The sequence below is a fragment of the Eublepharis macularius genome, chromosome 14 (genome assembly GCF_028583425.1).
Source record: "Eublepharis macularius isolate TG4126 chromosome 14, MPM_Emac_v1.0, whole genome shotgun sequence".
NCBI classification, from domain to species: Eukaryota; Metazoa; Chordata; class Lepidosauria; order Squamata; family Eublepharidae; genus Eublepharis; species Eublepharis macularius.
In genome coordinates, this window is record NC_072803.1 from 48136074 (window position 1) to 48161985 (window position 25912).

The 25912-nt window shown below is 44.8% G+C and overlaps 1 protein-coding gene and 1 long non-coding RNA gene across 4 annotated transcripts in view; one reads left to right on the plus strand and one right to left on the minus strand.

Annotated features, from left to right (window-relative positions):
- Positions 1-8675: 8675 nt before the first annotated feature.
- The window catches only part of PHF19 (PHD finger protein 19), a 33398-nt gene continuing 16161 nt past the window's right edge, over positions 8676-25912 (plus strand). For both annotated transcript variants that reach the window (XM_054998359.1, XM_054998360.1), the window contains exons 1-6: positions 8676-8763; positions 20233-20427; positions 22730-22811; positions 23544-23639; positions 24050-24150; positions 25723-25871. In XM_054998359.1, coding sequence (XP_054854334.1) covers positions 20248-20427; positions 22730-22811; positions 23544-23639; positions 24050-24150; positions 25723-25871 — 608 coding nt within the window. In that variant the 5' untranslated portion in view covers positions 8676-8763; positions 20233-20247. The remainder of the gene's footprint in view (positions 8764-20232; positions 20428-22729; positions 22812-23543; positions 23640-24049; positions 24151-25722; positions 25872-25912) is intronic.
- Positions 14488-15560, minus strand: LOC129342534 (uncharacterized). Of its 2 annotated transcripts, none has more exons than XR_008598221.1 (2): positions 14925-15560; positions 14488-14716 (listed from the first exon to the last, which is right to left on the minus strand). It is a non-coding gene; the product is annotated as an uncharacterized LOC129342534 (long non-coding RNA). The 2 variants fall into 2 exon arrangements; XR_008598220.1 differs by having other exon boundaries at positions 14488-14845.

Genomic DNA, 25912 nt, shown 5'->3' on the forward strand with positions numbered 1-25912 from the left:
AACAATTCCCTTCTACATTGAACAAACATGTTGGTCTCTACATGTGAGAATCATAAGAAACCACAATGACCAGAAACCAATTGGAGAATATTTTAATCTCCCTGGATATTCTGTTACAGGCCTGAACATCACTGTTCTATCAAAACATACACAACAGCCCTTTGTTTAGCAGGTCAATATCTGCTGGTAGTCCCTGGCCCCGGGGAGGTTCACCTTGCCTTGACCAGGGCCAGGGCCTTCTCGGCCCTGGCACCTACCTAGTGGAACTCACTGTAGAAATGTGGACCTGGCAGGATTTACAGTTCATACTTTAAAGTTTTAGGACAGGAGTCACACTTAACCTTTCTATCTTTTTCCTCATACAGAATTTACACTTGAAAGATTCGTGACGGAATTCACTCTCTGCTTTAACTCCTTCTCCCTTCACTCTTGTAGACTTTCCCTCAAGTAAGTTTCTGAGTTTAATCTCCCCATATCTGTGACTCTTGAAAGATCATATTGAAATAAATATTGTTAGTCTTTAAGGTGTCATCGAACTTTTGTTTTATTTTGCTACAATAGATGAACACAGCTACCCCTTTGGAATCTTACCAAGGATGACGCTGAATAATATTTTAGCCTTTTAAATTTACTTTTGTGCTCGTCTTTCCCTGGTTGCTTGATACACACTGGGACAATTTCAACAGCATAGTCAAAAGCATGTTGTGTCTTATTTGAGTTTCCACTATTTTTTCTTCTTTAGAGCTGCTGCTCTTTTCGATGATCTGGCTGCTATATTTATTTATTTAAATATTTCACATCCCTCTTTCTGGCTGTGAAGGCACTCAAAGACAGATCATGAAAAGTAAAAAACAAACAAATACAAAATCATAATAAAATGGAACTTCCATCTGAAAGTGGATAAAAACCAAGTAGAAAACCAAGATGTTAAGAAGGAGCAGGAAAAAATAAAGCAGGAGGGTTACCCACTTCCAGGCAGGAGAACCTGGAGTTCTCCTGGAATTACAAGTAATCTCCAGACTACAAAGATCAGTCCTCCTGGAGGAAATGGTGGCCTCAGAAGGCATATTCTATGGCATCACATCCCAGTGAGATCCCTCCCTTTCCAAAATTCCTGCCTCTTTAGCCAATGTCCCCAAATGTACAGGAATTTCCTCATGAAGGATGTGGCTATCGATGTATTGTCGAAGGCTTTCATGGCTGGAGAACGATGGTTGTTGTGGATTTTCCGGGCTGTATAGCCGTGGTCAGGAACTACAATGCAAAGACCACGGCTATACAGCCCGGAAAATCCACAACAACCATCGATGTGGCTATCAATGGCTACTAGTCATGATGTGTATCTACTCCCTCCAATATTAAAGGCTGTATGCCTCTTTATATCAGTTGCTGGGGAGCATAGGCTGGAGGATGCTGTTGCAGCTGGTCCAGTACTGTGTAAACAGCGTGCTTAGCTACATGGGCCTTCCGTCTGATCCCGCATGGCTCTTCTTATGTCCTTAAGTGGCAAACACACCCGGCAGTATAATCTAAAGTATTTTTTTAAAAAAAGCAGAGTTATTCTACGGGGTGGTTTGCCATTGCCTTCCCCAGTCATCTACACTTTACCCCCAGGAAACTGGGTACTCATTTTACCGACCTCAGAAGGATGGAAGGCTGAGTCAACCTTGAGCTGGCTACCTGAACCCGGCTTCCGCCAGGATCGAACTCAGGTCATGAGCAGAGTTTGGGCTGCAGTACTGCTGCTTACCACTCTGCGCCACAGGGCTCTAAATGTGCCCTACATGCAGAAAATCCCCAAATAGATTTCAGGAAGCATATCTGGGAAAAGTCCGTTCCTGCTGCTACAAATCAGAGTAGACAGCATTGCATCGGATGGACCACTGGCCTGGTTCTGTATAAAGCAGCTTCGTATGACTTCTTGATTCACAGCTAACGCTCTTGGCTAGGATGCTACTCTGGAAAAAGCGACCCATTGGCAGAATTCAGCAAGAGTAGGGCCAGCTTCCTACCCAGGCAACCCCTTGGGGCACCATAGTGAGGAAAGTGCACCCACCTGCCCCGAGGGCGTGACTTGCTTCCCCCTGGAGACAGTGTAGGGGGGGATGATGAGTGTGGCTTGCGCATGTTGTTGCCTCCCAGACCCACACCGCTGCCAGCTGGGTCTGATCCTTGCTGCTGGGGCCCTGTTGCCTCCATGGGAGGAGACGCACAGGGCCCCACGTGTTGAATTGGTCCCGAGCAAGGAATACTTTCCTTCTCCAGGCTTCATCTCTTAATTTTCTGTCTGCTGAGCTCTCAGTTTTGGCTATCAAGCTTTAATCCAAAGAGTAAAAATGACAAAGGATCTTAAAGGCCAATTGGTTTATTGTGACATCAGCAGCTCCCAGGGCCTGGGAACCTCTTTGTTAAATGCATGAAATGGTACTATGTTGTACGCAGAAATTGCAAAACCCTTTGCAACTGACAGCCTTTTGAATTCCCCTCCATGTTACCCATATATGGATATCTGTGTATGGCTATGTCTGCCAGCCAAGGATAACATCATGCATCTGAATCAGTGCCCCCCTGCCCCAGCTGTCACATCTTCTTTGACCAGGCTCGAGTCTTTAAAGCATGAGGAAGAATAATGAAAATGACAGTCTCAGGGCATCTTAAAAACTAACAGAGGTTTTTGTGAGCCAAAATCCACTTCATCCGATGCATGAAGACTCAAGTCTCGGTTGTCAAAAGTAGAAATCCATGGGAACAAGCAAACAAAGTGGGAGGGCAGGTGAAGAGGGACTGGATGTTGATATGAAGGAATGCCTGCAAGCTTGGCTTTCCAAGACAGGTGTGTAATGTGGCACTGCAGAGCATAGATGAAAACAGTAACAGATCCCAACTGGATAGGTGTGAACTAGTCTAAGGTTTCTAGCTCCAGGTTTGGAAATTCCTGGAGATCTGGGGGTTGGAGCTTGGAGAGAGCAGGGTTTGGGGAGGGGTGGGACCTTGGCAGAGTAAATGCCATACAGTCAACCCTCCAAAGTAGCCATTTTCTCTGTGACCTGGAGATCAGTTGTCATTCCAGGAGATCCCCAGCCACCATCTAAATCAGTCACATCGTCTAATGAAATGGCAGAGTAAGGGGCATCCTGTCCCCATCAAGAGGGACAACTCATTTTGGTAGCAATGCATTCCAGATGAAAGACAAACACATCTTTACACTCGCATGAGCTTCTGTGGGCTAAAGCCCATGGACACCCTAAGTGGAATGACAACCTTCTAAATCCATGGGCTTAGAAAGGTCTCACTCTGCTTAGAATGGCACTCTGGGGGGCAGCAGGGGGCTCCTGTCAGCTTTTTCTTTCTGTAGCCAGCTTTTTGCCCCCTTTGAACCCTTTGATAACCTTGCTCATGAATTCCAGCTCAGCAGCTTCTCACTAGCAGATCCCTTTGAAACTCTTCTGGTGACTCGTCGTGGCAGCTTTTGAATCTGTGGCTAAATCTCAGATAGGCTAACATGCTCCCCCACTGCTTTTGGAGTGTCTTTGCTTTGAATGTCTTTGAGTTCATTTATTCACTTGCGCAGAGACCATCCAATCCAGCCAAGGCACGTGGCAGAAGGGCATTGCTCAGACATGATCATATCAGAAGATGTGCGGGCAAATGAGTCCTTGATGGCATGATTGGCACCCTGAGCCCTGTGAGCATTGCTTGAGTAGTCACTATGGGAACAGAGCTGGACTAGGGAACTACCAGGGATTCAAATCCCCACTAGTTCAAGAAGCTTAATCTACTTTACAGGATGGTTATGAGGATAAAACAAAGGTGGGGAGACCTGGGTTGGCTGCCCTGAGCTCCTGGGAGGTCCATTGGTTCTGATCAGGGCTTTTTTTCAGCTGGAACATGGTGGAATGGAGTTCCAGCACCTCTTGAAAATGATCACATGGCCGGTGGCCCCGCCCCCTGATCTCCAGACAAAGAGGAGTTTAGATCGCCCTCTGCGCCAGTGGAGATCTCCAGATCTCCTGTCTGGAGATCAGGGGGCAGGGCCACTGGCCATGTGACCATTTTTGCGGCGGGCGATTTAAACTTTAAAAAACTCCCCCCTTGTTCCAGCTGACCCAAAGTGACGTCATTGTGCGGTCCTGAGTTCCACCACTGAGTTCCACCACCTCTTTTCCCAGAAAAAAAGCCCTGGTTCTGATGAGCTTTTTCTTGCAAGCATCTGACACGATTTGTACAGCATCAAAATCCATGTGATATGACGGCCAGCTGTTTGCATTAAAAAGATGGTATCTACACAGGGAGTTGGATTAACTCACAAAATAAATCTGTTTCTTTTAAAACTGGGTAGCTAATTGCTTGAGAGAATGAAATCCTGCCTGGAATAGTCATCGGGTTAACTAAAAAGGCCACAGGGTGGCCGTGGGTTGGGTAATCTAGTTCTACAATCTTTGCACTTGCAAACCTATCTCCGTAAGTAAAAAAGCTGATGAACCCTTTCTTCCAAATGTGATCATTTGATTGCTGTTGCTGATGGAGCAGAAAATGACCCAGGAGAAGGGCTGGATTTAGGTGCAGACAATCTAGGTAAACAAGCAGGACATAGGACTGCGGGAGAGGTGGAGGGCTTGGTTTAAAATTAATCTACTGGGACACTTTTTAATATCTATCCATCTAGTGTAAATGTACACTTCGGTCTCTTGATGTCAGTAGATTTCAGTAATTCTTGAAATTAAAAGACACTTCTATACAGTAAACCAGTTTGCTTTTCATTTGCTTATATATGGAATGGATAAATACTGGTTTGCAGATTGTAGCATGCAAATTTACCATCTTTTGTGACAAAGATAAACCAGGCACGTAGACTGTGTATTTAACTTGCAAAAGTCTATTATATCTTTAAGACTTTTAAAAAATGTATACAGCTGTGGAAATTTTTAAAAAGTCTTAAAGGTGCACCTGGTTTTTTTCTGAGTATTATTCTTCACAAATCCTAATACAATCATGAATTTTATAGAAAAGAATAAAAGTATTCCGATTTTTAACAAATAGAGGATGGCATTGAAGATGCTCCTTACTTGGAGTACTGTTTGATCTGTGACCAGAAACAAGACTTACGGCGTTACCCCTCTGGAATTATCTTTTTAAAAATTAGCCTGATAAAATGTGATGAGTATTTGTGTGCAATTATGCTCTTTCACTCCCCCCCCCACCAATGAAAACAGTTGAGTTCTAGTCTTCAAAAGCTTCAGTTGTGGGAGAGCGTATATGTTCTCTTTGCAAGCCTTGCAGGGCATCTCTGAATGCATGAGGGTGTGTAGTACAGGGTGTGATTTGGATAACTACACATCTGCCCAGAGTGATGGTCTTAAAGACTGCCAAGTGAACCTATGAGTCTGGGTGTTTGCAGTGCTCCTAAATGTTGCCATTTTCTCATTGGGTCTTTTTTATTTTATTTTTTCCTTGACCATTTTCTAAACCTTTTCCAGCTCTACCAAAACCCAGAGGACCGACACATCTTCCCTGTAAGGAAAGACTAAAGTGTTCAGGGCTTTCCCAAAAGAGGGTCATGATATGGAAACTGAGAGGGAGGGAGAGATCTTTTTCCTCCTTAAAGAAACAAGGATGCTTTTAAATGTTTTATATGGAATGTTTTAAATGTTCTTAATGCTGTTATCTGTCCTGAGCAGAGGGCAGAATACAAATATGATAAAATAAAATAAATAAAAATAAGAATATAGGAGGTACAGAATGAAATTCATCGGTAGTAGTTTCAGGATATTAAAAAGTACTGTTTCACACAACATGCAATTGTCGCTGCCACAAGGTGCAATGATACAGCTTTGATGGCTTTAATAGGTAAACATATGGAAGATAAGTCCATAGAATAAGGGTGACGTGAACCTGGGACATAGTGCAGAGTCAGAACATAGTGCAGAGTTTGTTTTTATGCTGTTAAATCTGGCTTTTATCATTATTTAATGTACCGTTTTATCAATGTGTTTTTATCTGTATGTTGTAGTCCGCCCTGAGCCCGTCCACAGGGAGGGCGGACTATAAATTTAATAAATAAAAATAATAATAATAAAATAGAACCTCCATGTCTGGAGGCAGTACTAGTTACTTTGGGGGGAACAGGGGAAAGTTTGAATGCCGTGTTCCACTTGTGAGACTTTCAGGACACCTGGTTGGCCACGGTGGAATACAAGACACCATCCTAGATGAACTATTAATCTGATTCAGAAGGGTTCTTCTTATGTTCTTACAGCATTTATGATGTCTGATGATATTTAAACCATACTGTTTTGAGAATCAGGGGTGTAGGGTGTAGGTGGGAGGTATCAGAAGCTGAATTAAGGGTAAACCAATTGGCTTTTTAATAATAATAGAAAAGTGTGTGATCATCATTGCTGATGTGTGTGTGTGAAAGGTGGATTTATATATTGCAAAAAGGGTGTTCATGTGTCCCATCTCTGCAGAGAGAGCCCATACTGGACCTTCCTGCAGAGCCAGAAAAGAACAGAATAACCAGCGTCAACAACGAAAGGGAGGATTTACACATACTCCACCACCGTTCTCAGGAACTGTCATAGGAGTGGATGGCAATGAGTCACTTACATGAGAGAGCAAATAAAGTGGTGCACCCTGGGCCATGGAGGGGGAAGGCTGCTTCTGCTCCCAGCCCTTGGTAGCGCCAACAGTGGAAAAGGAAGCCCGCTCCTATCACAATAGCTTTTATAACCCCAACCTAGACTGAGTTTCTCAGTCAGCCAGAATGTGACTCTTTTATTTGCTCTGTGGCAGAAGTTCTTTATTTGTGCACTAGTCAGAGTTCAACAGGCATCACTTCCAGTCTAGACTGGCATGACTTCCAGAAAAACTCTACACACTCACCTGCCCATCTGAGGAAGGGAGCGTTGACTCTGGAAAGCTCATACCCTGGAAATCTAGTTAAGGTGCTATGGACTGGAATCGTGCTCATCCACCCCTTTATTTGAGAGCATCAGGGCCGTATTATTCATAAGGCTAACTAGGGGCCCCGCAGGGACTAGGGGCCCATCAATTTTTTTTGCTGAGCCCCCCCCCATAAATTACAATTAATTGATTCTCTTATATAACCTCTATTAATAAGATAATCAACTACTTCCTTATTGAAGTGAAACAAATCGTCTCTTATGTTAAAACAATTATCCATAAATTATATATTTTAATAAATAATTAAAAAAATTATTCACTTCAAAATATTACAGTATTGAACTGTAATGTGCTTTCCTGAAGAGTTCTACTTGTGCAATGAAAATATTTTTAAAATTGTGAATAGACTTCTTCAGGAGACCCTCAAAATGGATATAGGGCTATGTACTGTGGTCTAGTACCTGCCGTACCAGGGTCAGGCTGTCACCTGTAGTGGGGTGAAAGATTGAAGTGCCCAGGGGGCCTGAAAGACCTGAAAGCCTAGGGGCTGGCCATGGGTTAATATGGCCCTGGAGAACATGCCTGCTGGATTCTTCTATGCATAAAGCCAACTTCAGAAGGGATGAAGGCTTTTGCCCAGAGGCTGAGTGGCACAACGTCATAAAGTCTGAAGAACTTTCTGTATCAGTAAGCTGTTGCTTTCTTGAATGTACAAACTGGGAACTAGTGCAGTCACTTGAACTTTAACTGCGAATTGAAGAAACATGTCACCACCACAGCTTTGATCAATTCATACCTGAAGATGTGTCCATCGAAACATGGTTTATCACTGGGAGCACGTTGATTATGTATTATTGTGGACTGGATATAAGAATTTATATTTGATGTGAACTTTGCCAGTAAATGATATTTATTTTGGATGCATATGACCAGCTGCAACAGTGGATTGCACATGCCTTTATGAGTCATTGATAGGATTGTAACCAGATATTTATACGATGACTACTAAACCTAGGCACTGTTTGTAATTTTCCAGCTACATGGCTTTAATTGTGGATTCTTCTATGCACCTTTCTTGCTGCCTAAATAGAAAGAGCCTACTGAGGGCCAAGCTACAAGTGATGAATGACACTTGAAGGGCAAGTGGATTGAGTGGAGAGCAAGTGGAGGGCAAGTGAACAGGGAGGAATACACTTGCCGTTCAAGTGTCATTAGTCACTTGTAGTTTGGCCCTGTGTTGGTCTGCAGCAGCAGAGCAAGATTCGAGTCCAGTTGCACCTTAGATGCCCAGGGGTTCCTGCCTTCATCAGAAGCTACTTTGTGGCCAGCCCGCAAGCAGGTCCTCCTTGGCTGTTTGGCCCTAGCAAACTCTGAGGTATACTGCCCCTGAACCTGGAGGCTCGTGATCTGCCCGGCACAGGAGTGCAGTCATCGCAGGCAGGCATTTTCCATTTCCCCTTTGCCTGGAGGTTCTCGGGGCTGCCCGGAGGCTCGTGTTGCAATCGAGCCTCGGGAGGGGCTGCGCTACCGCCAGGATGAAGCCCGGCGGAGGAAGGGGGGAGGCGGGGACCGCGCTAATTACATAAGCAAAACGTAAATAATTCGCGGGAAAAAAGAGTCAGAGAAAAATGGCGCCCCGCATCTCCTGCATCTCGGCTCGGTAACAGCCGCCGAGGAGGGAAGAGGCACCTTGCCGAGGGCGGGGATGGGATCCACCCGCTGACCCCCCCCCCCGGGCCCGGGAAGTTGGAGCTGCATGATCCCCCCCCCCCTCACTTGCACTTTCTCCCGGCCTTTGCAATGCAGCAAGACGCTGCCTGATCCCGAGCGGAGGCGAAGGGGGAACGGACCCAGCGATCGGTAAGAGGGGCTGCGGGCGGTGTCAAGCCGATTTGCAAGAAAAGCGCGAGGAGGGGCCGCTTACACCTCTTCGCTTGCCAATGCTTTAGAAGGAAGCGGGGCTTCGTTGGAAACTTTCAAATCCAAAAGCAGGGGCTTGTCAAAAAGAGAGGGGAGTAAAACTGAAGCGTTCAGCTTTTACTGGGAAAAGTTTGGGGGACTGGGTCGGGAGAAGTTGGCTTGCGTGTTGCAGCCCTACGCGCGGTTCCTTGGGAGTAAGTTGCATTGCACTCAAACCTGCTTCAGAGTAAAAGTGTGTGGGATGGCATTGCTAGTCCTTTCCTGGAAACGTCAGTTACTGAACCTTAAAAACTTCTGTGCACGGCTTACTTAGGTGGAAGTGTAAGCCCGCTGAAGCCGGTGCGAGTTTACTTCTGAGTAGGAGTGCCTCAGGCTCGGGGTGCGGAATACGGGGGTGAGGGAGAAGAGAGAAGGGTGTCTTTCTGTTTCCAAAATGAAAGTAAGTTCGGTATGGAAAAATAGCTCAGAGATATGAATTTGCAAAGTTTGCAAGGGGGGGAGGGATATGGGGGACGGAGAGAGGGGTTTTTTTTGGCACTTGCAGGTCGACTTGCAAATTTGGGAATTAACCCTCATCCCTCACTTAATTCTCGTCCGGGCCGGGTACAATCCCTCCCCCGCTTCACTGTAGATTTAAAATATTTGCAGTTTTGTTTCTGTGTGTCAGTTACATTCTAGCGACCGCATCCGATTCTCGCCTCCCTGCCCCGCTGGAGATGTTTGCCTGTTTCGGTTTGACTAGACAGTTCGTGTGTTGTTACACCCCTGCTCCCCCCACCTGGCCTAAAATGGATTTTTTTAAAAGTTTTGCATGGATTTTTTGAATCGACCAATCACAGCACGGTGGGTGACCGGCTCATCGTCAATTACACGCGGGAGATCTTACATTTTGCAGAGAGTAAAAAGTGTGAGAGAGAATTTGTACACAGTGCAGAGGGAAATAAGGGTAGATTCAAGAGGACTGGTATGTGAGGAGAGGAAATTCCTGATCGATCGTCCGGGAGGCAAAGTTGCAGAGGGTAAACTTAACACTTATCTCTCCCTCCCTAATAAGGATGCAAGGTAGACCTGTCCATAGACCTGTCAAAGGCCATGCTAACTAAATGGAACCTCCATGTACACAGGCATTGTACCTCTGGGTATCAGATAACTCGGGACAGATAACAGGGAAGACCGGAGCCTTCCTCGTGTCCTTTTCGAAACCTTCTCAGGAGGCATCTGGCTGGAAACAGGATGCTGGATTAGATAAATCCAGCAAGGTATTGCTTACATGTTCTAATGCATCATCATTTTGGGCCACAGATGCTAAGGTCAAGATTTCCCCCATTATTCAAGGCCAGTCAATCAGCAGCCAGTTTGGGGCACATTTTCAGCATGGCACATCTTTCTAAAAATTGTACCTGCTAGATATAACTAAGGATGCCACCAAATTTCATAATCCCCCTGTTTTGACTCAGCCCCCCATGTTGTGGTCTCCCTTTAGCCTTTTCTGAATTATTGTCCCATCACCCCCCCCCCCCCAAATTAATTTATGCATTTGTTACTGCCATTTTTGCATCAAGTGCATATAAAAGGAAAAACACTTCAAAATGGTCCAAGTGAAGCAAATGAATTGGGGACTCCAAAAAATGGCAACATGAGAAAGATAAAGATATGGGAAAGGGCATCTTCTCACATCCCATCTAATCTTCACAGCACAATAATAATAACAACATTCGATTTATATACTGCCCTTCAGGACAGCTTAATGCCCACTCAGAGTGGTTTACAAAGTATGTCATTATTATCCCCACAACAAAACACCCTGTGAGGTGAGTGGGGCTGAGAGAGCTCTGAAAGAGCTGTGACTAGCCCAAGGTCATCTAGCTGGCTTCAAGTGGAAGAGTGGGGAATCAAACCCAGTTCCCCAGATTAGAGTCCCACACTCTTAACCACTACACCAAACTGGCTCTTACAAGGTTGTAATATGGAGGAGAAGTGTCTTGAAAACGGTGCTGGGCATGTATATTGTGCTCAGATTTCCTAGAATGGCTGTGCTAGGGTTGCATGATTCAGGTCAAGGGCCAAGCTACAAGTGATGAATGACACTTGAATGGCAAGTGAACAGACTCATGTGTATTCCTCCCTGTTCACTTGCTCTCCACTTGAACAGGGAGGAATACACGTGAATCTGTTCACTTGCTGTTCAAGTGTCATTCATCACTTGTAGCTTGGCTCCAAGAGGATGCTATAGTATGACAACTTATACTGGGGACCAGTTTGGAGGTTCTTTGCTCTGGCCTGCATCACAAGGTAAAAGATGGGAGAAAAAGGGGAAAAAATTGGGGAGGGAGAAGGGACCAGCCAGAGGCTGTGCATGGCATCCCCCCCCTTTTTGTCACCCACCTGTCCACCTTCTGTTTCCTGTCCATCATTAAGGAATTTTGTTCCTTTAAGGAACTTCCTTGTCTGGTGTGAGATTCATCGTGGTTCCAGGTAAGGATTTCATCTTTAGTGGGGTTATTTTAAGGTTCTGGTACTTGGACCTACCTTGTCAGTTGTAAGGATAAGCAAGATAAGATAAATTTCAAACACTGAAAGCACTATATAAACATTTAGGATGATTATTACTGGGAGGGGCAGAGGGGTGGAGTTTGGGCAAGTCAGGAGGTGGGGCCCACACAGAAGAGGCAGTGGGAGGTCTGTCCCCAGAGACAGTGCTGTCAGGTGAGCCGATTGCTCTGCCTCAAGGCTGAACAGGGCCAGAGTGGAGTGTTTTGGAGCATCCACACAAGTCCTCTCTAGATCTGTGTGAAATAATGCACTTTCCCTGATCAACAACCTGTCACTCTAGAGGGCATGGCGTAGAGTCATCTGTGTGGGGTTCCACAGTTGATACAAATGGAAACGTCGACTGCAACTTTTTACCTAGAAGACTCCTGTTTTCTTCTAAAATTTCTGGCAACTGTGCCAATTTCTGGCTTTTATGCACAAAAGCTTTCTAGCAACAAACCTATAGGTGTGGGTTTTTTTCTCTTGGTTATCTTTCAGCCCTTGTGCTAGGATCTTTCAGATGTGCAGGGGAAGGTCAGAAGGAAGTAATTTTGATGCTGGCTTCTGGACGTTGAGGCTTGCAAGTATATCACGCTGAGCTCTGAATGTGTTGGACTTGGGGGATTACTGGGCTTTCTGTGCCAAGGTTTTATCGGATCGGAACCGGATCAGGTTCAAGGTTCTGGTATTGACCTATAAGGCCTTGTGCGGACGGGGGCCAGCATGCTTGAGGGACCGTCTCTCCCCGTCTATTCCCCGGAGGATCCTCCGATCAGGAGAAAAACAATTGTTATCGGTCCCTGGCCCCAAGGAGGCCCGCCTCACCTTGACTAGAGCCAGGGCTTTCTCAGTCCTGGCTCCTACCTGGTGGAACGCCCTGTCTACTAAGACCAGGGCCCGGCAGGATCTACTATCTTTCCGCCGGGCCTGTAAGACAGAGTTGTTCCGCCAGGCTTATGGCTGAGGTTGGGTCTCCGCTGGCCGGAGGATGCAACATCTACCCCTGTCCCTGTGAAAGCTGCCCATCACTGTTTGTTTTTCAGCTGCTGTTACTGTGCTGCTATATCTAGTTGTACTGCTGTATCGCTTGTTAATAGTTGTATTGCTGCTGCCAGGCAAAGAGTGCTGCTCTTTTTAGATGATGTTTTAATGTTTTAATATGGAACGTTTTAAAATGATTTTAAGGTTGTTATCCGCCCTGAGCCTGCTTTTGGGGAGGGCGAAATACAAATATGATATAAATAAATAAATAAAAATTATCCCCTCTTGCTGAGCCTGTAAACTGGTCAATAAGGGCATCTTTTAAGTCTCCGTAGGCACTGAGATTCTGGCCTTCACAGGCACGCTGGCCTCACTTGTGTTTTCCTGAACCAAAGAACCAACCTTTTTATTATGTATGTATTTATTTGTTGCATGTTTATTGTGCCCTTCCTCCAAGAAGTTAAGGGCAGCATACATGGTTCTCCCTCCTCACAACAACCCTGTGAAGTAGGTTAGGCTGAGAGAGTGTAACTGGCTGAAGGTTACCCAGTCAGCTTCTTTGGCAGAGAAGGGATCAGGGCCTGGGTTTCCCAGATCTTACTCCAACACTGAAACCACTACAGCATGCTGTCTAGCTGTTTCACAGCCTGCCAAGTGTTTGACAGGTGGAATGTTGAGGGCTATGGTACATGGGCTCAGCTTGTCTAATGTTGAAGGGCAAATGAATGTAATGGTAAGAGTGTTTGAATGTTCAAGAGGCTTACTCTATCAAGTTGTGATCATTGCAATTAACCTATAAAGTAGGCTGGCACGAGCACCCTCATGTTGCAGGGTGTGTGTTCTGAAGCAGAGAGTGTGTTGTCTAAGGCCACTTTGTGAATTCCTGGCAAAGATGAGATTTGAACCCAGGACTTCTGGATTCATAACTTGGCCTCTTTGCTACAATTGCTAACAAAGGAATGCAATGAAACCTAGAGTTCTGAGAGTTAATCAAGGACAGACCAAAAAGGGGGGAAAAGCCAGATAAGGGAAAAAGTCAAGCCATGAGAGATTTTACTCTTCCTGGGTTGGTTTATTGTATAATAACAGGTCTGAAAAGAAAATCGGATGAACTCCAGACCTTATTCTTGGAAAACCAAGGCAGTTCTCGAAGGTTGGAACCCAATGTGGAAGGAGCGAGCCATCTTGGAATCCAGCCTGCCTCTTCCGCGCTTTTTTAACACGCAGCAGGCTGTCCATGGCCGTATCCTGCGACTCAGTGGTGTTGGCTCGTGACAAAGTAGGAGAGCCCAAAAGAGGATTGGCCTGGAAATTGTGTGTGTGTGTGTTTCAGCTTCCTAGCTCTCTTGAGGGCTGAATGAGGGTGGCTACTTTATCAGACCATAAGAAGCCGCACTGGCTCTGTTGGAACACAGACAGTGAATGGCTGGACTGATGGCAGCGGCAACAACTGGATGCATAGGTGTGCTGGCAAAGAAGTGTGCAATCTGAGGGGTGCAGCCCAGTTACTTTTACTGAAGTAACTGGGCTGCCAGGTAGTCAAATCTGCCAGGTACTCAAATTTCCCTGGCCTTGTACGGAAACCCCCACCTCCACCACATTCAGTAAAATCCAGCAAGCCCAGGCCTAGGAAGTTTTTAGTTAGGGCCAGCTGACTACTGAAACCGTTTAAAACACCAGGAGGAGGGCCCTGCAGTGGATGGGGTTGTTGCTCAGAGGTAAAGGACCAGCTTTGTATTCTGAAGGTCCCAGGTTCAATCCCTAGCATCCTTAGTTAAAAGGCCCAGGTGGCAATACCTTTCCTTGCTAGATCCAGAGGAGTTAGCTGGTTAGTCTGTAGTTGCAAGATAGTAAAGAGCCCGGTAGCACCTTTAAGACTAACCAACTTTATTGTAGCATAAGCTTTCGAGAACCACAGCTCTCTTCATCAGATGCATCTGTGGTTCTCGAAAGCTTATGCTACAATACAGTTGGTTAGTCTTAAAGGTGCTACTGGACTCTACTATTTCTTTACTAGAGAACCACTCTCAATAGACAGTAGCACTAAACTAGCTGGAACGATGGTCTGATTCCATCTAAGGCAGGTCAAACAAGTTCCTGCTTCCCTTTGCTAACAGAAAAGAGAGAGAAATTTCTCGTGGGAAACAAACCAAGAATTAATATACTTTTTATATGATATTATAAGGTAATTTCAAAGGCAATTGCACGAAAATTATACAAACTGTTTATATATAGCCAATAAAGATGTCCAGAGAGTCTATCATCTGTGTGTATTCCTCAATGTGTATTCCTTAATCGCAGTAATATCACGGTATGCAGATGAGTCTTCACAAAGTCTTCTCATATAAATTCAGCCAAACAGCTTCTCATATGCATTCAGCTTGGAATATAATCACAAAAGTCTTCTCATATAAATTCAGCTAAACAGCTTATCATATACATTGCCACGCCCAATCTGGGGCCGGCTACAAACAGATTTCGTCCCCTTCTTCAGGGGCGTGGTTTATAGCTGTAAAAAACAACATTCTTACTTTAATATACAATAACCAACATTTAAGTATTATTGCAATCCCCCAAGCGGAACTGACCTGTTGTATTCACACAGCATAGGGTATTTGAATCAATAATTATTGTGGAAACGTGTGTCTCCAGTATCACAGTCACAGCAGCTGTATCTTCTCCTGCTTGTGGCCAAACCCTTCAACTGCAGTTTAAATCACATACTCATTATCCAATCTCAAAACTTTAAAGCAACATAACTGATTATAAAAAACAATTCAATGATAGTTCCGTATTGAGGCCGTGCGGTCTGATCGTCTGCAGAAAGACAATCCAAAATGCTTCCCTCCTCAGTAGCTTAATTTGATTTGCATGTCCCTTAGTTACAACCTCCAGTACCGCTACTTTAAAGGAATTTTCTTCATGACGATGCTCGATAAAATGTTGTACCAGGGGTGCTTCCATTACTCTGTGCCTAATTCTAGACATATGTTCAAAGATCCTAGTTTTCAATGGTCTTATCGTACAACCCACATAAAAAAGAGCACAGGGACATTCAAGTAAGTATATCACACCCGATGTGTAACATGATGCAAAGTGTTTAACTGTCAGTTTCCGTTCCTTAACAAAAATCTCCTTCCCCTCTAGCATAAATTTACACAAAGTACATCGGCCACATTTAAAATTTCCCACAGGTAATGATGTTTCCTGAAGTTGAGTGCGCATCATAGCATGAACTAAATCATCCCTTAGGCTCCTGGATCTTCGTAAACCACATAACGGTGGTTGTTCACATCCCGCAATCTCCTCAATGAGGGGCCAATGGCGAGCTACGATTCTTTTAATTTTATATGTTAAGGGTGTGTAGTCCAATGCCCATCTAATTCTTTGATCTGGTAGGGCTTCCCGAGTCTGAAATAGTACAGATCTATCTATAGCTCTAGCCTTAGAAAAGGCTTGAGATATAATTTTAGATGGGTAACCTCTATTAGTAAACATTCGTTCCATCTGCCTACCATCCCTGTCGAAATCAGTTATTGTGGTGGAATTCCGTCTGATACGCAAAAATTGGCCATATGGTATATTTTGTCTAAGGTGCCGGGGATGGAAGGAACCAAATTCCAAATATGAATTCCGATCTGTCTCTTTACTGTAGGTTCTAACCTGTATCTTTTGAAAGGCATCCCGATATGTAACTACATCCAAAAAATTGATTTGGTTGGGGTCTGACCGCCAGGTGAATTTAACATTCGCATCCCGTTCATTAAGCCATTTACAAAATCCTGTTAGCACTTTTTCAGATTTGGAAACATCGGGGGTGTCTGACAGCTCGGGTGATGAGGGTCCTAGCAGCAGGAATCTTAGAACTAGAACAATTTACCCTAACCAACGACCATCTTTTTTAGAAAGAGGCAAAAAGAAATCATTCCAAAGAACGCGGATGAAAGTTTAATTTTCAATTTGTCTTCCCGTGAGCTGAATTCATTAGTAATAGCTGTTCTCAATAAGGGATTGGGATTTGTCCCAACCCCCAAATACCAACCACTTCAGACACGAGTAGACCTATTTAAGTTGGTTCGGCTTATTAAACTTAGATATTTCTTCCAATCTCAGCCGACTACCCCGGTTCAGGGAGAGTCTTTACTACTTAGGAAATTAAAGGGTCCGTCATCTTTTGTGCCGCCGGTCTCAGATCACCGTATTGACACGTTTGAATATATGATCCTTAGGGACCTTTCTCAATTAGAAAATGAACCTTACAGTACTTGGCACAACTTGTCTCGGTTAGAGAGACGGGCTCTTGAAACCTTACGTTCCGACGCTAACATTGTCATTAAGCCTGCCGACAAGGGCGGGGGTATTGTGATCATGGATAAAGATATGTATGTTAATGAGGTTCACAGACAGCTTAGGGATACCACCTTTTACACACGGATCTCTTCGGATCCAACTAATCATATTAAAGACCTAATTAAGATTGTCTTGGATGAGGCAAGGGAGATGGGGGAAATTACAGATACCCTCTATTATGCTTTACAGGTTACTTCACCTAGAATCCCATTATTCTATGTACTTCCAAAAATTCACAAGAAAACAACGCCCCCGCCAGGTAGGCCAATTATATCTGGTTGCGGCTCAATTTTGGAACCATTGGCAATCTTATTGGACTCTTTTTTACAACCGGCTATTACTAAAATTGAAGGTCTATTGCATGATACACGTGATTTCATTAAAAAAGTTGAGAACATCACCCTGTCGGAGGACACAGTATTTTTAACGATGGACGTTAACTCTTTATACACCATCATTCCTCATCAGGAAGCCCGAGAGGTAGTAGAAGAAGTTCTTACAACTACAGAAAACACTATCCCATCATCTTGCCTACTACAATTTCTCGATTTAGTTTTGGAAAAAAACTATTTTTGTTTTGATGATCAATTTTTCTTCCAGAAAAAAGGCGTTGCTATGGGGTCCCCGGTGGCACCCAGCATCGCAAATTTATTTATGGCCCGTTGGGAGAGATTTCACATTTTACAAGACATCAACCCTTTCAGGGGTAATATTGTTTTCTTTTGTAGATATCTGGATGATTTATATTTTTTATTTCAGGGAGCTGCCCAGATACCGGATGTTTGTAAATGGCTTAATGAACGGGATGCGAATGTTAAATTCACCTGGCGGTCAGACCCCAACCAAATCAATTTTTTGGATGTAGTTACATATCGGGATGCCTTTCAAAAGATACAGGTTAGAACCTACAGTAAAGAGACAGATCGGAATTCATATTTGGAATTTGGTTCCTTCCATCCCCGGCACCTTAGACAAAATATACCATATGGCCAATTTTTGCGTATCAGACGGAATTCCACCACAATAACTGATTTCGACAGGGATGGTAGGCAGATGGAACGAATGTTTACTAATAGAGGTTACCCATCTAAAATTATATCTCAAGCCTTTTCTAAGGCTAGAGCTATAGATAGATCTGTACTATTTCAGACTCGGGAAGCCCTACCAGATCAAAGAATTAGATGGGCATTGGACTACACACCCTTAACATATAAAATTAAAAGAATCGTAGCTCGCCATTGGCCCCTCATTGAGGAGATTGCGGGATGTGAACAACCACCGTTATGTGGTTTACGAAGATCCAGGAGCCTAAGGGATGATTTAGTTCATGCTATGATGCGCACTCAACTTCAGGAAACATCATTACCTGTGGGAAATTTTAAATGTGGCCGATGTACTTTGTGTAAATTTATGCTAGAGGGGAAGGAGATTTTTGTTAAGGAACGGAAACTGACAGTTAAACACTTTGCATCATGTTACACATCGGGTGTGATATACTTACTTGAATGTCCCTGTGCTCTTTTTTATGTGGGTTGTACGATAAGACCATTGAAAACTAGGATCTTTGAACATATGTCTAGAATTAGGCACAGAGTAATGGAAGCACCCCTGGTACAACATTTTATCGAGCATCGTCATGAAGAAAATTCCTTTAAAGTAGCGGTACTGGAGGTTGTAACTAAGGGACATGCAAATCAAATTAAGCTACTGAGGAGGGAAGCATTTTGGATTGTCTTTCTGCAGACGATCAGACCGCACGGCCTCAATACGGAACTATCATTGAATTGTTTTTTATAATCAGTTATGTTGCTTTAAAGTTTTGAGATTGGATAATGAGTATGTGATTTAAACTGCAGTTGAAGGGTTTGGCCACAAGCAGGAGAAGATACAGCTGCTGTGACTGTGATACTGGAGACACACGTTTCCACAATAATTATTGATTCAAATACCCTATGCTGTGTGAATACAACAGGTCAGTTCCGCTTGGGGGATTGCAATAATACTTAAATGTTGGTTATTGTATATTAAAGTAAGAATGTTGTTTTTTACAGCTATAAACCACGCCCCTGAAGAAGGGGACGAAATCTGTTTGTAGCCGGCCCCAGATTGGGCGTGGCAATGTATATGATAAGCTGTTTAGCTGAATTTATATGAGAAGACTTTTGTGATTATATTCCAAGCTGAATGCATATGAGAAGCTGTTTGGCTGAATTTATATGAGAAGACTTTGTGAAGACTCATCTGCATACCGTGATATTACTGCGATTAAGGAATACACATTGAGGAATACACACAGATGATAGACTCTCTGGACATCTTTATTGGCTATATATAAACAGTTTGTATAATTTTCGTGCAATTGCCTTTGAAATTACCTTATAATATCATATAAAAAGTATATTAATTCTTGGTTTGTTTCCCACGAGAAATTTCTCTCTCTTTTCTGTTGGTACTATTTGTGGGGATAGCCTTCATTTCTTGTTTCTGCTTCCCTTTGCTGGCACCGTGTTCCATGCTCCTTTGTTCAAGCTGCAACTCACTTAGCAAACTGCCGAGAGTTTTGGAGAGGCTGGCGGAAGGTGACGCTGACGCCAGAGCAGTGTTGCAGGGCATGCTGGGGACTGGGGATGGGTGTTGCGGCATCTGTGTGTGGTTGCAATGTGTTGCCAGTCAGCCCCTCTCAATCTGCGCAATATAAGGGGTGGCAAATTGCCTGAGGCCAATCCTGAGGCATTATCTTTTCTCTGGCTGAACTGATCTTGCTGGCTTTTAAAATGCACATTCTTCATAAATCAAAGTAGATTAAAAATAGATCTTGGCATCCGGTCCCTGCTGTTGGCTAACTGGCCGGATCCTCCGCTTTTGGGACCAGAAGAGGTCAGGGCAGGCTGTGGTTTTGTGATGAAATCGAGGCAAATGTCATCCTGCTGGCAGACTGCTGTCTAAATCCTTTCCTTGGCGAGTATCATCTTGATGGCTAAAACAGCAGACGATATGGCTTGGGTCCTATTAAATGCCTCGAAGAATCGGACTCGGGATCCGGTTGCTAACCTGGCAGGGAGAGAGCCGTTGTTCGCTGGCAGAGCACCTGACCGGTATGCAGAAGGTCGGAGGATCAATCCCAGGCAACGCACACTAGGAAACGCTACCTGTTACCTGAGACAGAAGCCCCAAGAGTCGCCCCTTCCAGCTAACTGAATGTGCCCAGATTATCAGACTCCAACTGATGGGCTACTATGCTGTTCTTCCAAATGCACAATCTAAAACAGCAACCTAATTCCCAACTAAAATAGACAGAAACAGCCATATATTAAATTTAAAATTAACTCAGACTCAGAGCCAGTAAAATAATCCTCAGTCGTAAAATCAGCAGCCAGCTAAAAAACCCAACAGCACCAATTAAAACGTCAAATCATCAAGTCAAGGAGAAGGGACACTGCTTTCAAAATTTAAAAGAAGTCTTAACAATTTTCCTGATGAGCCTCATGAGGCAGTGAGTTCCACATTCTATCATGCATTCCACCATTCTTTGTGTTTTACCTTCAGCATCTACTTGGGCTCATGGAGAGCACCAGTGTTAAGCACGTCTATGCAGGTCCCGCACATCTTCAGCAACCAACCATCGTCTCTTCCATGAAGGATCAGAGCGGCCGACAAGAGCTGATGGTCAAGCTGACGGAAGGGCAGTATGTCTTGTGCCGATGGACTGATGGGCTCTACTACCTTGGGAAGATCAAGAGGGTAAGATCAAGTATCTCTTTTTTAAAAAATCCATTTATCCTCTTAAGGTAGCAATACTTCCTTTATTCTCTTGGGAACCTTAGCAAGGTAGGCGATTTTTATTTCTGTTCTTCAGGATATGAGTGCAATCCAGCCAAAGTTTAAATACATTTTAGACTTGTTGATTGCAATGGAGAATTCAACATCTGCTTCTTTCCCATTTCCAGCCACTGGTATTTAAAGTGGCTTAACTTTGAGCCCTGTGAGTCTAAGCAGCTGATAATTTGGATTGGACTTTGTTTGAGCAGAAGCTGTTAGTCATCAGGGTTTTCAAACCAGGGACTCCAGCAGAAGGATACGGTTGTCTTACTTTTGGTGCCATCATAGTTTGCTAGGGGAGAAAACTGCTATCTACTGTGTTTTGGCGCCACCACTGCTGATGGTCAGGGTGTGGTATGGCAGCTGCCGACTAATCCTGGGTCAGGTGACGCCAGGGGCCAATCAGATTCCACATGTTCCGGCAAAGTTGTAAACTGTGGGAATTTTCCCAGTCAGAGGGTCAAATAGACCCTGCCTGAGAACACTGCCCCAAAAATGTTCACAAACTTTTCAAGCATATGTAATTCCAAATCCAAAATGTTTATTGCGGTACATAACCGGCACAATAACAACCTAAATGAATCTACAAAGTACGTAAAAGAACAGTGTCAGTATCAATGAGAACTTAGAATGAACATAAAAGATATAGGCTGTAAAAGTCTTTGGTTTCATGCTGTGATGAATCAACTCAGGTGGATTTACTGGTGTAAATATAAATAGAAAAACAACATAAAATTTAAAGTTAAAAATTTAAAAGTCAAGTTCAGAGAAACAAATAAAACATGGAGGATGCTAGTATCATGTGTCCAATGCCCTCTGTAGTTAATCCTTGCGTGTTCTAAGTGCAAGGAATCTAGTGCAAGCCCATGTGAACTGTAATGTACGTTATGTAATTTATGGCATCCCTCTTGCTCAATTGTATGCCTCTGGATAGGCTTGTAGCCAGAAATTTTGTAGGGACAGTAGATTAGTTCAGAACAACCAGGGCAGAAATGCAAACAGCTCAAATATTAAGTTATTTAATTGCATTAAAGAGAAATACAATTTTAACTGGGTAACAGAATCTGTTTCTCAGGACAAAATTGCTCGTGACATTTGGAGATCTGTGATCAGAACCCCAACTTGTGCTTTAATCAGAAGAAGCAGTTGCAGGTTGTTTGCATGAGATGTGGATTGTGGCCACAGTGCTGGGGAAAGGGAAGGTTTAACTCTACCCCCTGCCCCAATGCAGTTACACTGATCAGAGCTATCCTCCCTTGGGCTGCTTTCAGGGGGAAAAGAGAGATCTGTATTCTGCCTGTCTTGTCCCCCTAACCAGGGCTTTTTTTCTGGGAAAAGAGGTGGTGGAACTCAGTGGGTTGCCCTCGGAGAAAATGGTCACATGGCTGGTGGCCCCGCCCCCTGATCTCTAGACAGAGGGGAGTTTAGATTGCCCTCTGCGCCACTCAGCAGCCCGGAGGGCAATCTAAGTTCCCCTCTGTCTGGAGATCAGGGGGCGGGGCCACCAGCCATGTGACCATTTTCAAGAGCTTCCGGAACTCTGTTCCACCGCGTTCCAGCTGAAAAAAAGCCCTGCCCCTAACACAGCTAAATGCAGCCACCGGCGGGGGGCGGGGGGATTTCAATGAGGGAAATTAACTGTGTTGGAGGGAGACAAGAGTTAATCCTGCCTTTCCCCAGTAATGTGGCTCACATCTGTACATTCTCCTAGTAACTACTTTATAGAATCACATCAGTCTCTCCCAACATCACAGGTGGCTCAGCCCTTACTGAACAATTGGGTGGTGAATTCCTGGTGTGCTTGTTCTTAAAGCATTGTAAATAAAAGGGCTTGAGTATTGCTAGTGCTTATAAATGAAAGCTGGCAATTCAGGAGGTGATCCTAGAATATCCCTCTGGGATCTGCCCCTACCCCTACCCGCCATCTTCTGTAGCCATGATCAGATGAAGATATAATATCATCTTAAGCAACAGAGGCCTTTGCTAGCCGCTGGTAGCCATGTTGAAGCCAAGCCCCTGTGGGGTTGCTGCCAGGAGATGGTCTTTGACCCAGCTGGAGTTAGCCCAGGCATGTCAGCTTCTGGCTACTGATGGCTGCGAATGATCCACGCCCCTTTGCTGCACTGGCACCTTCCTTTTACTGCCCCAAGTGTTGCCGGCTCTCCTGCCACTGGCTCTGACTTCACTGCAGTTGTGGACTTTCCTGCTGTTTCCTCTTTTGTAGGTGAGTGGCTCCAAGCAAAGTTGCCTGGTGACCTTTGAAGATAATTCCAAATATTGGGTGCTTTGGAAGGACATCCAGCATGGTGAGTCTTTGGTCTTATCCCTTTGGTAAGAGCTACTGAAACGGTAAGCAGGCAAACTTCAGTCTTACATGGTCTGCCTTTTTTGATTTTTTAAATCCTCACAACAACCTTGTGAGGTAGTGTGGCGATTGGCCCAAGGTCACCTAATGGGCTTTGTGGCTCAGCTGGGATTTGAGTGTAGGTCTCCCTTGCAAAGCTCTAACATTCAGTACCCCTCCTCTTTCCAATGGACCACTTAAGGGAAGATATAAAGGAGTAAGGAATGGCTTGGTCTACAGCCACAAAAACGCAGCATTCAAAGAGCATTGCAGAGATCGACAACAGGGTGGATCCCTTTGTGTTTGTGAGCACTGCTGATTGTCCACCCTTAAATTGGCCCGAGTTCGATCAGTGGGCCATGGTTAGCTTGTGGACTGCCGCCAGACAGCTCGTTCCTGTTCTGAGATGCGAGTGCGGCTAAGGAAGTGGAGCAACCTCACATGGGTACTCTCAGTGAAAGCACAAAGTTCTTGGTGTGTCACGCACACTTGTGTGAGACCCTAGCAAAGACTGTTGTGTGAGGATCCCTCTGAAGTCCTAGGAGCTCCACCCGATTTACCAATGCAGGTGTTAGTAGAGTGGCAAGAGATTCTGTCTGGGGAAAATAGCCAAAGTGTCACTCTTGTAAAGATGTGGATTGGGTTTATAGGAACCCTCCATCCCTTTACCCACTAATCTCTTCCTCTCTTCCAGCTGGCGTACCAGGTGAAGAACCCAAGTGTAACATCTGTCTTGGAAAGACGACAGGCCCCTTAAATGACATCTTGATATGCGGAAAATGTGGTCTAGGTAAGAACAAATGTCCCGGGGAGGGGGGGGGATCATAGTGTGTTTCACGAGGAGACTGAGGCGCAGAACATCACCAGGGAGAAGCTCCCTTGTAATTCAGCAAACCCAATGTGCCATTTTAATGTGATGATCCATGCGCCAGGCTGCCGCCACTTGTCCAAACAGTTCCGTAGGCTCCCTGGCTGCGTATTATGTTGTCCCTTCTTTGGCCACAGCTTTGTGACTTGATAAGAGAATACTGATGTCCAAATGAATATGAAGCAGTGCTCAAGCAGCTATTGCCATCTGGAGTGTGCAGTCTTTTGCGCAAAAATAACAGCTGCTCTGGTGGATCCGCTTGTAACTCCTCCCACCAGAAGGAGGAGCTTGGCCTCCGCTTTCACATACACAACTCTACCTCTTCCCTTCAGGTTATCATCAACAGTGTCACATTCCAGTTGTGGGCAGTTGCGAAGGCTCCTTGGTGACGCCTTGGTTCTGCCGGAGGTGCATCTTCGCCTTGGCTGTGCGGGTGAGTGATGGAATTGGTATGATGTGACCTGTCATCTTTCTTGCTGGAGCGTGTCTTATTTGGCAGCTGCTTGGTTACAGTATTCCCAAGAATGGCAAAAGTTTGATCAAATCCAATATTCTGTCTCCAACAGAGGACAACAGGGTGCTCCTGAAATGTTAGCAAGCAGGATGTAGAAGTAACAACCCTCCTTTCTTATTTTCCCACCAGCAAATTGGTGGGGGGATCATGAGATAAGTTTATGAAACTATTCATTGTGTGGGGAAAATGGATAGTTTTTTTTCTCTCCCCTCTCCCAAAACACTAGAAATTGAAACAATGGGTAGTAAATTCAAGTCAGGTGAAAGGAAGTATTTCGTTGCAGAATTGACTTGTGGAACTCATTACCACATGATATAATAGTATCAATCAATGTTGGCGGCTATAAAAGGGACAACCCTGTGAGCTAGGTTAGGTTGAGAAAGAGTGAACAGCCCAACTTTACCCAGTAAACATCATAGTTGAGGCCCAAACTAGTCATCAGGTGTTACACATGATCGTTATGTGTAATGCCTTACAGCCAGATGGCAGCTGCAAATTCCCTGTGGGAACTCAATTCTGAAGTGCTGCAGTGCTTGATTTGGACTGGGCCCCTTGCGCTGCAGTCTCAGTCCAAATCAGGCTCCTCCAGCACTTCGGAACTGAGCTCCTGTAGGAATCTTGCAGCTGCCATCTCGCTCTAAGGCCCTGTGATGGACACATGTAACATCTGGTTCAGCATTGAGTGGAGATTTGAACCTGGGTTTCCACAGTCCTAGTCCAATACTCTACTCATTAGGCTCCTCAGCAGAAATGATACGTCTTTCTTATTTGTACCTGTGGTAGAACAGCCCCGCTGACCTGTAAGCACTGCCCCTCCTTGCCCTTTGGGCAGCCCCGGTGCCAGGGTTACCCGCACCTGGGGCAATCCTTGCGCGCACGCGCGCCCCCGGGCTGCCTCTCATATCAATCCAAGTAACATCATCAGTGGACCCAATGACATCAGCCGTACGATCTCGGGTTCATACCCCTGCTCATCCTCTCATGTAATAAGCAGTGCCCCTCCGCTTTCTGCATTGGACAAACTGGCCAGTCCTTTTGACAAAGAATTAATGGACATAAGTCTGACATCAGAAACTGAAACAATCAAAAACCTGGGAGGGTAAGCTTTTGACAGAAAATCTTCTGGCCACATCTGCATGACTAAAGCCCAAGGCTAGGGCCGTTTCCACACTACTTGCCCTCATCCGAAACATAGCGAAAAAACCACTGAAGATAGCATCTTCTCGCGCGAGTTCTGCGCAATGTCCTGCAAAACTTGCACGAGAGGACGCTATCTTCCGTGGTTTTTTCCGCGACGTTCCGGATGAAGGTAAGTAGTGTGGAAACGGCCCAGGTGTGACTTGGACAGCAGGTGGCTTTCTTCCCCTCTTGCCCGTTCACAGCTAAGAGGCACTTCTTTAAACGGGGGGTGAATGTTTTGACACACTCCAGATGTATGAATAAAAAGCATTTCTTCCCAGGATGCTGACCCTGTGGCTGTTGCTTTCACAGAAAGGTGGGGCCCTGAAGAAAGGAGCCATCGCCAGGACCCTGCAAATGGTCAAGATGGTTTTGTCATACAACCCGGAGCAGCTAGAGTGGGATTCGCCTCACAGAACCAATCAGCAGCAGTGTTACTGTTACTGTGGAGGCCCTGGCGAGTAAGGCTGATTGGCTCATGGTTTGAATGAAGCTAGCCCAA